Genomic DNA, 17,418 nt, shown 5'->3' on the forward strand with positions numbered 1-17,418 from the left:
AAAAAATACCACCACACTGATATACTACTAACCACTTACCACAATGGCAAATATAAATATGACAAATGGAAGTGAGAACGTGAGCAGCAGCGTCTGTCAGTTCCTGCTGTTGGAAGTTCAAATTGGTTCACTCACTTTGGCATTATACGCTAAAGTTGAAGATGTATTTTATGATCTTGCCATTGTACTCCTATGTATATTTCTGAGGAAAAGTGGAGTAGGAGATGTGTGTACATGTGTACCAGGAAACATGCTCATAACTGTCCCCAAAATCCATGTCCTTTGACAATTAAATGCATAAACATACTGTGGTATGGTCATACGATGGAATAGTATGCAGCAATGAAAACAACCTTCAGTCACACATGATAACGTGGACCAGCACTACCAATAATACTGGGTCACAGAAGCAAGTTCCAATAGGACATATACAGTATGACACTTTTATACAAAGTTCCAAACCAGGCAAAACTAAATTGACTTGTTTTAGAGAGGCGTATATAGGTGACGAACTGAGCAAGGGAACTGATACCATAAAAGTGAGGTTAATGACGACATCTAAGGGCAAGGGAAGGAGTTATCACCGGGAAAGGGTTCATCCGAGGCCTGGCGGGTGCTACTGGCGATGTTTTGTTTCTTTACCCGAGTCGTGGAAAATGGGTATTTACTTTCCAATTATTTATGACATTACGCTTTTGTTTTAAAATCACAAAAGCTTAATCATAAAGGAAAAGTCTGAGAGCTCTGCTTAACTGAAAGTCAAAAAATAAACAAAACACCTTAGAAACAGACAGTAGAAAGGTGGTTGCCAAGGGCAGTTGGAGAGGGAAGAGGGGAATTGCTATTCAATGGACACAGAGTTTCAGTTTTGCAAGATGCAAATGATCTGTTGTATATGTAACAATGTGCATATAGTTGACACCAATGTATTGTACACTTAAAAATGTGTAGGATGGTTAATTTTATGTTATGTGTTTTTGACAAAAAAAATTCAAATGCTATTCATATGAAAAAAATTTTAAGGTAAGCAAATCAAAATGCAATAAACACAGGCAAACAACAACTTGGGAAAATATTTCTAACATACATTACAGACAAATTATCGATATTTCTCAAATACTGAAGAAAACCAGACAAAGAATACGCAGTACATTCACAAAAGAGTAGATGAATATATGAAAACATACGATCTTTACTAGCATTCAACAAATGCCCCCTTCCCCCCAATCAACTCTAGTATGATCATTTTTTGGTCTATTATTTCGAAAGATTAAAATAACATACAACACCCAGGGCTGGAGAGGATGCCGGGAAAAGAGGTATCTCCAAGAACAGTTATCCCCTCCAAACAGGGCATAAATTGATGCATGCCACTGCTGACCCATGAACTAAAGGTTAAACTGTGGACCGCTGATAGAGCAATTCACTTCTTGGGAAATTATTCTAAGCAGGCGGTCAAAGAAGTGTGCAAAGCATAATGTGTAAGAAATGTTCATGAAGGAATTATTTTCCTCTAGGCCCCCTGTGACCTTTAAATCCTGTTGGCCACTGAAAAGACCCAGGATCCCTGGAGAAGTGGCTGCTTCAGGTCTGGGGCAGGGGAGCTACAGGGAGCCTGGACTGCCCTGCCACACCAGTCACCAGGAGGGCAGGGGGGACAAAGGCACTGAAGCAGCTGGCCTGTGAGCACCGGTGACTTTCTCTGCTGGACGAAGGTCCTTGGGAGCAACAGAGAAGGCAGGTTTCCGGGTCTTATCGCCTTGTCAATGGAACCTTCAGGGAAATAGGCTAATTGCTAGGAGGAAGAGATGGTGTCTATGAAATGCCCTCTCAGGAAGTCCCCAACTAAAGGACGGCTTGTGGCAAATCAACCCAGAATCCAGGAGGCATGAGTCCCTACAGAATGTCCCAGGGAAGTTTCCCGTCTCTAGAGTATAAAATGGAATGTTCCGTAATTTAAACACACTCCCTGTGTAAGGAACCCTGTGCACTCCACTTAGGAATTCTCATCTATCCTTCCAAATTATGATTACTGAAGTGGAAAAGAGGGACGTGGAGGACAGGGCTGAGGTCTCAGAGGGCTCTCTGCTTCATCTGAGCCTCTTGATTGCCTTCGAGTTCGTGGACAAAAAGGGATGTTGTAATAAATCAAACCAAAGTACCCTCACAGCGTGATCTGATCACAAATTCCTAACTGGGCAGGTCTTGGTGGGTCGTCATGCCCAGGTCTATAACTTCTTTAGTAAAAGGTTATCTTGGCCTTAAGCAGCCCTGCCCATTGTTTCTGTGCATCCAGGTGAGCACAACTCTGAAATGCCTCTTTTCAGACCGTTAGGAAGCTAAGTACCCTCGGAGCACATCTTGTTGTTAACCAGCCTGTAATCCGTCCCCACCTGGCTTTCTCCCAACTTCATGCATCTTCCTTACCTCCCTTCATTCCAAAGGCATAAAAGAAACTGCAAACTGTCATTCTGGGAAGCGTTTTGCTCAGTCTGTTCAGATCTTGCTTCCAGGCATGTCCTCTGTTTGGCTCAAATAAACTCTAATAGAGTCTTATAAAAATTTTCTACGGGTTTGGACATTCTCAGGTTGACGAGTTACCAGGCCAGCGTGATGCTGATTCCTGTGTCTGATTTGACCATCGGTCCTGTCTGTGAGCTCAGAGTCTAGGAGGATCTGTCAAAAAGACTCAGTAGCTAATGTGAAAGGCTCCCAAGGCGCAAAATGGAACAAGCTGAAAACTGAAAAGAGTGATAACTGCGAAGGACTGAAACAAAACAATTGTGTTTAAGCCCATGAGTTACTATCAGTACTACAAGCAAAACCTACCCGAGGAAGGAAACCCCTCAGGTCACTCTTGTACACAGTTTGCAGTCTCGTATTATTTTGAAAACTGGTAAATAAAGGGAAGGAATAGAGCATTATCCTTCCTTTCCCGTACCAGGGTAAGCAAGTAGTTGATGAGGAGGCGTTTCTCTTTTCTCTTTACAGTATTTCAATGAAAAAACAAAGGAGTGATAAAATATCACACGTGTAATCCCTAATGGATTAATGAATTGGATCAATGACCGTCAGTACCTGTCAACATCACACAGCAAAGAGACAAGCACAAGTGCAGAACACTGCCTATGGCACAGTCTTGTAACAGCAGGTCCAGCACTCAGCAAGTATGGCTGGTCACACAGCTGCAGCAGTGAGGAGAGCCTGAACCGGGTTCTTTCCACTCAAGGGCCCGGGCTGTATGTGCTGCAGTCCGACTTATTTGGGGGGACTCCCTCTGGCTGGCTGCACCAGGACAACAGGAATATCCCCCTTCAGGCCTCAGTCACAGCACCAATGTCATACACATTCACAACTTACTCTGAGGGCTTCCAGGGACTTCGAGTGAAAAGCACAAGCAACTAACATAAGGCACGACTGCAGGTGAGTGACTGTGATTCACAGTATTTGAGAACAAGCCCTGGTCCTTACCACTTCTCGCTTCTCCACCTCGAACCAGCGGGAAATTCCAGGCAAACTCTGCACCAGGTATAAGGACGTTCTCTCCACCCAGAGGCTCTACAAAACACAAAACAAATTAGTTCCCCACGTTGCCCTTCCTTCTAGTTACTGAGATATGGCCAATGTTTGCCATTCAGTTTTATCCGCTTTGGCTGATTCCTGCCAGCTTTTCCCTAGTGTCCATTCTAGCCCTTAGGTAACGGGAATCCCTTCCCATGCACGAAGCAGCCAGTAAGATGCTGCTGGAACTTTGTGAATCACCCCATTGCATGTTGTTTGCAACTTTCTTCTGTGCAGAACAAATGATCTCCACCATCAGAGAGCAAGCTTAAAAATATAAAAATAGGCTGTCACGTGATTTTCTGTGCTATTTCTCTAAAATTCTAATTTAAACTCTCTGCACTCCTCAAGGAGTAGCCATTTTTATCTGGAAGGGATAATGGTATCAGCCAGGCAACACGGGATTAGAATCACAACATCCTGAAGGAGCAAAAGGCTCTAAGGATCACGTGGCTCGATCCTTCTATTTTTAAGATGAAGATGCTTAGTCTCAAAGGGGCCTTGTGCTCAAACCTACATTCGAATTACCTGTAAGCGGCACAGCACCCACCCACTAGAACCGACTTCTCCATGGCTGTACCCGCTGTGCCACCAACCTCGTGCTGACGGGAACTGCCACCCTCCAGGCACATCTGTGTTTCAGAGCTGGGGCTCCCGCTGGCCAGCACGAGCACCCCCGTGACACAGGACACCATGCCTGCCCTTGGGAAGAGCTGATGTTGATGGCTCTTTTTTGCCAACCAGGTTTCTGTACCTATGTCTCCTTTACCTTATTTAAAAGTATATGCCCAAGAAGATAGTTAATCGGCCTTATAACATTCCTGAAATAGTGCCATTTATTCAACAGCAACGGCAACAAAAATGGAAGGATTTCTTTGTGCCAGCCACGAGAGGCTGAAATGAACAGGGCAGAGTCCCTGTGACAGGAGCTGAAGTGTCCTGGTGGTGACAGGGAGGTAAGCAGAGAGATGAGGGCTCGGGATAGAGAGAAGGGAATGCTGGAGTTACTGAGAGAAAACAGAGGAGGAAGCAGGCACGCACGCATCTTGTGGGAGGACAGCTTCTCAGAGGAGGTGACACGTGAGCGGAATTGTGAGTGAGTGGGAGTTGGGGGGGCACTGCAGGCAGCAGGGAGTGGCAGGCACAGGCGCCAGCAGCTTCTGAAAGGGCAGGGCAGGAGGTTGTGCTGCCAAGGCTGTGAGAAGGCAACATGTACAGGACTGAGGAACTCCACTTGCCGTTGTTTTTAGGGGGGTTACTCTGCCCCAGAACATATTTAAAGTGGCGGCAACATGAAAATATGGTGCAGTGAAAAAAGCAACGGAGAAGTAGGAGAAGGTGTGGGTTCTTGGGCTGGGTCTACGCCAAGCAAGTCGGTGGCCTGACTCTAGTGGAGCTCTGACTTGCTATTCTCGGGAAGCCATCGCCATCAAAACTGTATCCTACACTAACGGTCTTTAGTGGGTTTTGGCGGGCAGAAAGAAAAATATAAGTGCCCCAAAGAACTAGAAAACAATCACACATCTTTTCAATTACATTCCAGTGCTGTTTTTCCAATGGTCCCCTGGCCTTGTTATTTAACCCATCAATCTCCCTGCACAAAGGAAGGTCTTCGATCAGTCCCATCCTAACAGTACAAAACTCTCACAGCTTCCCCTTCCGGTTACTTGGCTGTGAAGAATGCCTGGGGTTACTGCTGGGAGCACCGGGAAGTGACACTTAGGCAGAGATGACACGGTGAGCTAACATTAGACAATCATTAGTGATAGTGTTAGAGGGTTTCCAGCTTAAGTAGAAACTATCTGTGATGAAAGAAATTAAGCCAATTAACCCACAATGATACAATGGGCTTGCATTCTCTGTTTGGGGGCAGGAAATACTGACTACCTGGGGATCTATCTGGTCTCACTATGTGGCTGTGGTCAAAGAAAGAACAGATTATGATTTATCTGTACAACAACCTTGCCCCTGCACCCCCCCCCCCCCCCAGTTCTGGCCCAGGGAGAACCAAGGAGAACCGAGAACTCAACACATGCAAAGGGTCTGTGGTTTGCTTTTACTCGGGGTCCTCTCAGAAACCCTAATGACACACTGTTCTGACAAGAAAAAGCAGCTGGAGACAGCACAGAGCTTCCCCCACTGTACCAGCAGTCAATCCAACCATTCTCTGCCTCAGAAATCCTCTTTCCCCTTCCTTAAGTATTTTTTACTCATCACACTCAACTGTATCTAAGAAGAAACATTCTGAGCTTCCCCAGTTGGTTCACCATGAATGAATAAGAGGCTGAGCTTAAGCAGATCTCAGAGACAGGTCTAAGGACCACTGGCATTAGAATTGTCACCAAGAAGCTGATTTCAGGGCCAGCTCTCAGACCTGCTGAGTTAGAATTCCTGGGCTAGGGGGCCGGAAATCACCTTGGTTAGAAAGCACCCCATATCACCCTGATACCCAGCAGAGTTGGAGAACCACTAGACTGAACGATTTCTGGTCCCTCCTGGTTGTCGCTTGACTTTATTCTGAGTAAATATTAACTGAGGGTCTTACCCCAAGGAGCTCCCCCATGTAGTAAGAACTGCACGGTACCTTGAATTCATTTTCTTTGTCTTTTGTGCCTTTGTGAAACGGTCTGTCATAACGGAATTTCCAGATATGATTTACTTTATAGAAACTTTTGATGTTGTCCGGAACACCCTCTCTCTGGAGGACCTCCTGGCTCTCCGGGATGGGGGTCACGGCGTAGATCTGCAAATCTGGGGTGAACGAGTCAAGGAGGAAACCCCACTGGGCAAACCCCACAGAAGTCTGGCTTGAGCTGGGCCGTGGCAGAGAGAAGAGGATGAGTCCCAATCTGGCGTTATTTGGGAGGAGGAAATTTTAAAAATTCCCAAGAAAGGGCCCAGACCTCACTCAGTTCATAGCAAACCTCTTCTCAAACTATAGGCCTTGAGTTCGTTTTAGGGAGGAGATTTTGAAAAAAGCATCTGTTTGAAATTTCTATGACCCATGAATTTATTTATCACTGTTTTTTAGGGGGTGGGAATGGTTTAGACCTTAGGTACGCAAATCTGTATTAATTCTGGTCCTTGTGTCTTTAGTCCATGCTGGAGATGCTCTTATCTTTAGTCTATGCATGTCCCCTTTTAAATCTGTTTGGTTTTGAAATAATGTATAAATACTCTTGCAACCATGGCCAAGACACAAGCCAGTACTGATAGCGACTTCTATGTCCCTGTGTGATGCTCCAGGCCAGCTTCCCCCCCACACTGGTGGTACCCACTCTCCCATATTTGCCCTGATGAGCAGGGAGTGTAGTTGTAGCTGATATTTTAAAATTGCATATGATTATGTATTTATCTCCTCTTCTCATTCAAAGAAGGATAGCGAAGTATTTTTCTTGATGTAATTCCTTGCTTCTGTTGCATTTTAGTTTCCACTTTGAAATGGTCTCCATAATTATCAGTGGGAGAGCCTACTTTTCCTTAAGATCCTCAGGTTCAGGAAGAGACAGAGGGACCCAGAAAGGAGTCTCGGGGTGAATACCCTTTGTCTCTAACACCTATGTCACTTCAGTTGCGTTGTTTGCGTTTAGACAATGGAAGTGTCAATTATATATACAGAATTACGTGTATAAAAGGCTGTCCAGGATAACTTGGCTAAGAGCCCCCCAAAAGATACTGAAGTAACTCTTTCTCTTCCTTTCCTCATCCCGGAATAAAAATGTCAACGGAAAAGGGTGTGAATGCTATGTGCCAGTAAACAGAAGGCTTTCCTTGAACTAATGCTGTTTCCATAGGACATGCCAGAGGAAAACTATTCTACGGGAAATCACTAAAAACGGCTTTAAAAGCAGGGTTCAGACAGAGAAAAGTTTTCATGAAAAGGAAAAGAAATTAACAGAATCTTCAAGAGATTTCTTTTCAGCGGACCTCATGCTAATAAATAGCACAATTCCGTTCAGAAGGAGCTAAGCTAAAATAAGAGGATGAGAAGCAGGGAGAATAAGAACGTGGCAGCTGAAAAGGGGTCAGTGGCCGAACACCCTTGCACAAGAATTCTATGCTGCTCGTGCCGGGTGGCGCTCACTGGAAGCAGGGGTGCTGCTGTGGATACACTGAGCTTCCGCCTGGAAGATGGTCTCGTCGGGCTGGTTGGCGTGCTGCATGGCGATGGCGTGGGGAAACTCGCTGAGCATCCGCTGCTGGAAGGCCTCCAGCCTCTCGTAGTCATGCCCTCGACACACGAACTCCTTGTTCTAGAGATGAAATGAAAACAGGAATTACAACTACGTAACTGAGCACATTAATTCCAGAGAGAAACCACCAAACAGGACACTGGCAGTAATGGAGCACACGCCTCACAGCAATAGACTATGACCATCAACAACGAAAGTACATTGGAACAGTCTGAAAAATGTGCCCAAATATTAAAAATGCAGGGCAAAGGGCATGAGCTTCACTGCATTGCTGCCAATGAACCCCAGTAGCACACCTGAGTCCTCCCAGGTCCCCTGCACGAGATGCTGAGAGGCACCTGATTCTCAAAGCACCGAGTACAAAACAAAGCATTCGTGTTCCCACTGAGTGTGAACGAGCACACGTGATAAAGATTATTTTCATAAACTGGACAGCAGACTTATGTGGAGAAACTCACTATGTGGAGGAAAAGAAAGTAAATGCAATCTCTAAAGATGCATCTCACTGTATTCTTTTTTATTATTTAAAGTCCCCAGAGATCAGTCTTAACTTTCATAAATTCCATCCTTGCACAGAAAGGAAGCCCAGACCTGCTGCGTGCCCGCTCTCTCTGCTGGCACAGGAAGTTTCCTTGCCGTGACCGACTCAGCTCAGCGAAGATTTAGGATTTTCAGGGGCTTGCAAAATGTTGGGCATACTTTTGTCTTTTTGTTTGGTTTTGTTTTACAGTAGATACAAGTATCGTGGGGAACTGGGCTGCCTCTTTTCAAGTAAGGCTGGGGAAGGTCACCCCTGAGGTAGACAAGAGCTGGATGGATGGGCAGTTTTCCAAAACGTGCCTGGATGATAGGTGAGATATAAAAGAACTCTTTCTGACAGTTTAATGATGATGAAATTGCGATTGTTGAGTGTAGTCATTGACTAGGCACTTTGCACCTATCTTATTTAACCCCCAGAAAGGAAATACACACTTACAATAAAAAAAAAAAAAAAAAAGAAAAGAAAAAAAATCTAACTAGTACAGAGCACACAATGAAACGTAAATCTCTTTCCCATCCTTGACCGTAGTCATTCTGCCCAGAGAAACCATTCTTCAGAGACAGCATATGCACGTACAACCTTGTCAATAAATAACCCATTTTCCATGAGGGTAAAAAACTACGTAGATCATGTAATTATAGAAATGCATTCATTTATTCGAGCTTTAAAAATTATCTTGAAATGGATTGAATAAAAGGAAAATTTTAATGATGAATATATTTTTAAATCAAAGAACAGACTGGAATCTGATTTCCCAATCAAAGTTCTAGCCTCATGATTCTGAAGGGCGCAGTGCCCTTTGGAAACCAATAGAGGGTAACCCTTCTCTTTAATTTTGAAAGAACTGCCATTTATATCTGGAAAATCTGGTTTTAAAAAGAACTAATGTAGAGATTGGCTTATTGTAATTGACTTTTTAACAAACTTTTATTAAGGGCAGTTTTCTAATCCACTAGATTCTCTTTAAATTTATGGCTCTAAAACGACTTCATTTAAAAAAATTTTTTACTTTTAATTAACATTAATTGCATATGCTAGGCAGATGCCTGGGTACCTTGCGGTACACTTGCTCGCTGAATTCAGAATTTGATCAGGGCTACATTATGGCTTTTGTGGGCCCCTTCCTCCATAAGAATATAAGAATCATATTGTTATGATATTTTTATGACTGATTAGGTGTAAAGACAAGTATATCAATATTCTCTAATGTATAATATACAATACAATTTATATTAACTTGTTTTAACCTAAAAGTTCACTTTTTTCTTCTGATTTTTAAAAGAAATTAAAACAGATTTGTGGGCCATCTAAAAACATTAGGGTCTCCAAACTGTGCATAACGGACCAGTTAGCCGTGAGTACAAGATGGAAGAAAACATAATCTTTAATTCACATGATTCTGAGCCAAGAGAGGAAGGGGGTCTGATGTGGCAGGGTCACATCTGAACCCTCCCGTGGGATCTCAGATGGGGTCTCCAGCCATCACAGCTCTAGAATGCTTTCCCATCCACTCAGAACCTGGCCCCAGGCCATGTGCACTGAGGGGGTTGCTGATAAGAGCCCAGACCAAGCACGTCCACTTTCAAAACTTAGTCTTCAAGTTCAGCAAGTGTTCTGAATATGCCAGTGTCTCTGACCTAACATCAGGATTCCCTGTATCTGAAGGCAGGCCCGCCTTCAGGGGTAGCTTTGTGACCACGCATACAACATTATGAGGGTTCTCTTTTACACCAAAAAGGAGATTTTACTTATGTCTGAGTGGCACCCAAATGCACAGTCACATTAATCAATTAAAGATGGCATCAGCCTGTCATTTGAGTGTTTGTTCCGTGTGACACTAAAATGAATCTTTGTCTGTGGTGTTTGGATATTTTAGAATATAGATCTCTTCTGAACCTGAAGGAAAGAAGGGATAAAACCTTTGGTTTGGGGTCACGGAACATTAAACTCGCTGAGCTCTTGTGTACTAAAACCTTTCATTCCAAAAGGCAGATATATTAATGATTATTAAACAAACAATTAAGTCAAATCTTTCTCCTTTCTCATCTCCTTCAAGTACCCCCAACCTATATCTATTGATACGTGCTGATAGTTAAATCAAGATTTAGGACAACACAAATACCACAACATTTGTACACTGAGATTTAAAGTTTGTAATGAATTCACTTAATTTCAAAAATTATCCCAGACATGTCTCCTTAGTTGCTTCGGGAGGTACATTTCCTCTCCCAACCAATGTTTTTATAAAAGAGGCCACATATTGAAGTGTTCAGTAAATATGAAGCATCTAAGATACCACTTGGCATGATGTGAAAAATGGGAAGAACAGTCAAATGTTTCATCATCCAGTAGGTACTTTAGAGCGTCTGGAAATTTTCCCTCTGCACAGAGAGTTTATACTAGGAATAAACTGGATCCCATGGCTGACTGACATTTACCTTTTCACAAAGTCATCAAGTAGGACCAAACAACACTCTTCACATGATTCTGGGGTAGATTTCCACATGATGTGAAACCGCATTTTGTCTGTGGTCTGCAACCCCCAGCCCCTGCAAGTCCCCGCCATTTTCCTGTAATGCTAACTCTGAAAATGGCAGACTGAATAGGATAGTGAATATCAGTCACACAAAGGAAACAGCTCTAATTACCAAAGATTGCTCATCGATATAAACTTCAAAACTTAGGAGGAAAAAAAAAAAGCAAAAGATTGTTTGATATCTTGGGAAATTATTCAAAACACCCAGATAAGTATGGTGTATTCAACCTAAAAAGTGAAAAGAACATCTCATGATATTATCACCTGTCTGAAAAGGATAACATGTTTCTAATATCTTAGCTTTTTTGATTGCGATATCTATATCAGAAGTCCAAAAGCAAATTAGATAGTGCATTACTTACTCTTAAGAAAAATGGAAATTTTTTCCCGTAAAATCCAACTCTAAAGAACTCCGGTTCAAGACGTTGCTGGTCCATAATTTTGTCATACAAGGAGGCTTCCATCATCTAGGAAAGCACAGGAGAAATGCTAATCACTTTATCTCACCTTTCAGCTCTACCAATTTCTAGGAGAGGACATTTCTTCTATATCAAGGAGAACTTCATTTTAGTTCAGTTTGCAGAAAAGAAGGTTTGACTCTCTTTCCCTGCTTTAAGGCAGGGATCAGCAAACCCAGTCTGTAAATGGCCAGGAAGAAAATATTGTAGGCTAGGCAGGCGACATGGTCTCTGTCACAACTGCTCCATTCTGTGACGTCCACGAACTGTTCGCTCATCCCTGCTTTAGAGGATCAAATGCATTATCACATGTTCTCACCAGAGAAGGTGCTTTCTATGCACACAGTCTATTGAGGACATTTTTATTTGACGGGGAGGAAAATATTAACAAGAACTGTTTGAAGCAAAGCCTTTCTGGAGAATTCCAGTACCCGATGTACTCCCCTGTGGGTTTGCTTCTCCTCGGACATGGTAACTCTGGACATTTGGAAGGTACAAACTTGCACAGGTCGGACAGGGATAAACTGACAAACCAAACCAAGAGGCCCAGAGCACAAAGTGCTGTCTGGGCTGAAAGCCCTTCAGTGTGTCATTGACAACGGTGGCGCAACAATGCACATAAAGCTTATGGTTTCCCATTCATGGTATTATCATCCCCAGGGGTTCCAGGGAAAGACTAATATTGTACTTGAAAGCATCCCCTTCCCCCCGACCCCCGTAACAGCACCCAGAAGAGCAGTTGGCATGAAGTGTAACGCTTAGGGTTTATAAAGATCTTAGTGACTATGGCACCCAGGGGTTTTCACGGGGAAACACTGTAACCTCGCTTCTGTCACAGGCACAGGATGCCAAGATGAGCACAGCGGCATTTTCCTATTAAGCTGCAGAGCCTGCCAGAGCCAGGATGACATACAGAAGGTAAAACAAGGCTTTTTCTCTTTGGTTTTCACATTAGGAGAAATGTCGATGAACTGCGGACATGAAATACTACATGAGTGTACGGGCAGGGCCCGCTCCCGCCAGCCGAGTGAGTGATTGTGGTGCAAGGGATCGTATGAGCTGTGAAAGGTTTCCGATATCATCTCTTAAACTGCCAGCTCAGAATCCAAAGGCAACAGCGTAATCTTTTTTTTTTTTAATATATGAATGCTGATGATCCAATTTTAGAACCCTGAAGAAGTTAAGTATTACAAGATGACACCAAGTGGTCATGATTCGAAAGAATAAGGATGGGGCGGGTGTGAAGGGCTTGTCCAAGCCTGAGAGACGGAAGGGACAAAACCTTAGGCTCAGAGACACAGAATATTAAACTCCTTCAGCTCCTGGGTACTCAGACCTTGGTTTAGGTTTAGCAAATACAAAGCTATTTCTGAAGCTCAAGAAAGGTGACACCTATAGAATTTAGCCCAAAAATATTTTAAAATGCGTCCATGAGCCATTTCTACTATTTTGCTGTGCAGACTAAGAATGGCATATTGTTACAGACATCTGGGTACAAGTGGGAAGCTCTTCAAACAGTGTGGGGATTTTCCTCAATAAACTGAAAATATTAATCCTGGCTTAGACTGCGTATTTCTGATGTGGTGTTTAGCAAAGATCAAGGGCCCACTTTCTGTATACTCATCAAAAGCCTCACGCAGAGCAATTTGCTGTTTTTCTGTATGAATAGCTGGGTATGCTTCAGGGGAAAACATTTATCTTAAAACAGCTTCCTATAAGACATACGATGAGCACAGGGTGAATTTCGTAGACCCACACTGGGAAGCTCGTCCACGCAGGGGGGCCACAGCCTGACTGGCATGCAGACTTACCCTCATCTTGCTCAGGTTCCTGTAGTCATAGTAACTCTCATACTGGTCTGCAATCTTCCGGCATAAGATGATGCCATTCTCCCAACACTGTGGACAGACGAGGAAGATGACTGTTAAGGATCCCACCGCATTTACGTGCTTCCACCCAGAGGTCAGGGTGTGACTGCTTTCAGATCAACAGACCTCACTTCTGCATCTTTATAGCCGACCTTTAATAGTACCACTGCACCTTGAAGCACGAAAACAGCGTGCAATTCACGTGGAAATGATTAAAAGTTTGTAGGAAGGTGGGAATGATAATCCAGTACCACAGCCATTAATACACGGTGCAGAAACAACCTTTTCTGGTACCATTTCAGAATCATCATCCCAAGATAACGACCGTTCCCTTGTGGCCCAGCAGATGAGTCAACAGGCCCTCAGTGCTGAGTGGGGACTGACCACTGACCCCCTAAAGCCCAGTTATCCTCAGCCGGCACACTGGGTTACTTCCTTGGCTCAATCGCTCCTGTAAATTGTGAGGGTTTAATCCAGCTGGTTACTCTGGCAGAAATGCAAAAAGTCCTTGATCTAGCTCAAATCTCAGCAAACTTCTGCAAAGGACCAGACTGTACAGATGGCAGGTTTTGTGGGCCACACAGTCTGTGTCACAACTGCTCAACTGCGCCGTTAAAGCACGAAACCAGCCATAGACATGGATAAGCATGGCTGGTGGTGTTCCAATAAAACTGTAATCTACCAGCACCGAAATGTGAATGTCATGCAGTTTTCGCATCAGATCTTCTTCTTTTGATTTCTTTCACCATTTAAAAATGTGAAAGCAATTCTCAGATTGTGGGTTGGACAGAATGAGGTGGGGAGCTGTTTGACCCACGGGCCACAGCTTATGGCCCCTGACTCAGCACTCCCGGGGAAGGGCCAGAGACTTTGTAACAGCTTATCCCCGAGGAGGAAACATCACCCAGGAGGACAGAAGGCACTGATTTCCTTGCTATTAACATAAGGATATGTCACTGTAGCTAGATAAATAATAAAGGATGATGGGACAGAAGCAATCCCCTTGCATCAATTTTTAAGATGTACTCAATTACATTTAGTAAAAGAACGACATTGTATTTTAATCTTCTGTTTAACTTGGGCAATTTGGACCACACATTTACAACTAAGGCACGTGTCACCAAAGCAGCCAAGTGTTCAAATCAAATAAATAACTGTGGTCAGGTTCACACACGTTTTTAAAGAATGCGGCGAGCCCTTAAAGAGGGTGGGGTGGGGAGCAGCATGCCGAGCAGCATTATTGGGCCAGGTTTTCAGTACCACGGCATCTCCACGTGTACGATGGGACGCCACACAACTCTTTAGACAAGTTTCTTTTATTTCGCATGACCGAGAAGTGGAATGGGGCAGAATACAAGCCCATTTGGGGAGGTGAGTGAGGTGTGATATATGGTGTTTCAGATAAAATACCTGGGTGTCAAGACCTCTAGACGACTGTTTCTCAAAGTGTGGCCTATGGTTCACACACAGGAATCTCCTGGCATCCTCATTACAACCACAGAACCCCTGCCCCAGGCCAGAAGCAGAACACTTGGGGGCGGGGCCACGGAACCTGCACTGCGACAAACTCCTGGGTGTTTTTAGTGCACACTGCAATCTGAAGGCCCTACTTGAGGAGGTGGCACCAAGGAACCAGAAGGCATGGGAGGTGAGCAACAACGCAAGCCCCTGCGGAGGCCACCTACTTTGCCTCTGTCGAAGTTCTGGATGATGGTCAGGTGGAGGAGCTCCTTCCGCTGCCACTCCGTCTGCATGGGGTATGCCAGGAACTCCCGCAGGGGCCGGTCCGACCATTCCAGCAGCTCATCGTATAACAGCAGGGTGTAGGCGGCCTCTGAAAGTCAAGTGGGAGACAGTGATCACGACAGGACTCCAAACAACCTCCCCTCACATGGGGCTGGGTGGTGGCGAATCGGAGAAAACACGACTTCCTGTATTTTGTGATATTGAAGAAAAATGTCCAGCATCTATACAACAGCAGGTTAATGAATGATGACTTCCCCAGAAGTTGGAATTAGCAGAGATTTGTATCTAATCTTTTGGCTTCCCGTATTCATTCATTCATTCATTTATGTTCTCTCTCTCTCTCTCTCTCTCTCTCTCTCTCTCTCCTTCTCTTCCCGTCCCTTCTTTCTTTTTCCTACAATGCCCGTATGCTACTGGCATAATAAACAATACTTGTAGCTGGGTCAACGATACAGGGACAACACGCGTTTGTTCACTCGGGAAGTTCGCTGGTACAGCCCTGAAAGTGGGACTTTGGGCGTCATCCAAAGGGCATGCTTAAGAAACCAAAACTGGTAGCTAAATTCTTCTGGATAATGAAAGGCTGAAATATCTGAAAATGGTGTTGGGGGAAAGGGTCAGGGTACAGGCAGAATTTAGGAGGAGTGGCAATGATGCCAGAGAAAAGATGAGGGTGAGAAGAAATGGAAAAAAAAAACAAGCAACAGACGAGGCCTCAGAAAGCACAGAAGAGATGAATGAGGAGTGTGTGCGCGTGTGTGTCTGTGTGTGAGGAGGGAGGGAGGGAGGAAAACACAACTGTTGTGAGCTGTGTGACACGACTGTCCTGGTTGGGTCCCCAGAGCTTCAGCAATGGCTGCTGACATCGTTGCATGTTTGGTGTGGTCGGGATTTCTTGGGGAAACATACAAAGGGGTGATTTTCTGTATACACATGCGGAAATGGTGACCTATAGGCTTAAGCATAATTGACAGGTACTATTTTAGTAGAATTCTTGCCATTCTGTAGGTCTCTTCTTTCCCTGAACCATAAATACAGCCAAATAGGTCACGAAAATGAAAAGGAATTCACTGTCATTGATGGACTATATTTTCCCTCTAACATTGTGATAGCCAACTCATTTATTAAATTGAATAAAATGGACAGACTCTTACGTTATTAGTCCATTTAACTACCACCCCAAACGTCTCTCAAAAGATATAATAGCGGCTCTTAACACAATATCAATAAATGGTGATTCTTTTTCTTCATTTACTCTTAAGTGTAACCACATACAGAGCTCTAAAGTAACATGGTAATTCTACTATTATGCGGCCCTCTCAATGTATAAAATATAGCACTAATAAGACAGGCCTGGATCCCTCACTTTCCTCTTGCCTCTCAAGTGTAGCAGTTCTGTGAGACAGGCTCCGGCCTTCATTCTCTTCCATTGCCTTTGGTGAGCTCAAGCTCCTGGCTTCTACGATTGTTGCGAAAGCTTTCTTAACTCACCCTCAGTCTCTCACCTCCTCCATTCAGTTTGTACACTGTTACCTGTATGATCTTTCTTCAATGAAAATGATCTGTTTGCTCCCTGATTAAAACCAGCCAACGACTTTCAGTAGCTGACAGAACACAAGTCGGCTTCCTAAAGGGACAGAGAAGGTGGGCCATGATCTGGTCCCCACTAACCTCTCCACTGACCACTGTCCCTCCACACAGTACAGGCAAGAAGGAGCCCACCATTGTCTCTTCTAAGGGGCTTCCAGCCCCCACAGTGAAGCCTCCGGACCCCAGCACCAGCTCTGATGACCGAAGCAGATGTGTCCCGATGCAGAGGCAGCCAGGTAAGATGGCAGCTCCACAGGGACAGAGGCGCCTTCTGGTGCTCAGGTACTGGCCAGCCTCGTTCCCGTGGAGACCAAATGTATGAGGGACAGAGTATCCGCTAAAGTGTGTCGGTTAACGGGGGGACATGGAAACAGAGCTGATGTGACACCGTGTGAAACTGCTCCTGACGGGCCAAGAATGGTGCTATGTTCTGAGTAGACGTCTAGTTTTCTCTGTGACTCCGAAGATCATTTCCTGACCTTTAATTCCCCATCTATCCTTAGAATAAATGCCAAGCATCGCAGAAAAGCCCATGAGTGTCTCTGTTCCTCCATCTACACTCGGCTCCTGCCATCTGAACGAACTGTGGTTGCCCTCACATACCCTGGGCACGCATCCCCACAGGCCCTCACAGCCCGTTCATTCAGCCTCTCGGCTGCGCCCTGCTGCCCCACGGCTGCCCAACAACTCCCACTTTCTCTTGCTGACCTAGCTCCAGGGTTCCCATCGTTACCTCTCAGATCCCCAGCACCTCAGCACTCAGAAAGCATCCTGGAGACTGACCATTTTACATGAAAAAGAGGAGGAGGACGGAGGGAAGTCTTTCCACAGCTGAAGCCTGCAGCTGACCACAGGCAGTGACTTAAAGGGCACTGAAGGTCAAGTTCATAGACACAGAAAGTAGAATAATCGTAGCCAGGGACTG

At 44.5% G+C, this 17,418-nt stretch overlaps 1 protein-coding gene across 2 annotated transcripts in view; it reads right to left on the minus strand.

The window, feature by feature from the left end:
* Window positions 1-17,418, minus strand: part of DOCK4 (dedicator of cytokinesis 4) — a 364,976-nt gene that overhangs the window by 19,109 nt on the left and 328,449 nt on the right. For both annotated transcript variants that reach the window (XM_074341023.1, XM_074341022.1), the window contains 6 exons: window positions 14,843-14,991; window positions 13,101-13,187; window positions 11,194-11,298; window positions 7,673-7,814; window positions 6,146-6,312; window positions 3,472-3,558 (listed from right to left, as the gene is read on the minus strand). In XM_074341023.1, coding sequence (XP_074197124.1) covers window positions 3,472-3,558; window positions 6,146-6,312; window positions 7,673-7,814; window positions 11,194-11,298; window positions 13,101-13,187; window positions 14,843-14,991 — 737 coding nt within the window. The remainder of the gene's footprint in view (window positions 1-3,471; window positions 3,559-6,145; window positions 6,313-7,672; window positions 7,815-11,193; window positions 11,299-13,100; window positions 13,188-14,842; window positions 14,992-17,418) is intronic.

Source organism: Rhinolophus sinicus, linkage group LG09, assembly GCF_036562045.2.
Source record: "Rhinolophus sinicus isolate RSC01 linkage group LG09, ASM3656204v1, whole genome shotgun sequence".
Classification (NCBI taxonomy): domain Eukaryota; kingdom Metazoa; phylum Chordata; class Mammalia; order Chiroptera; family Rhinolophidae; genus Rhinolophus; species Rhinolophus sinicus.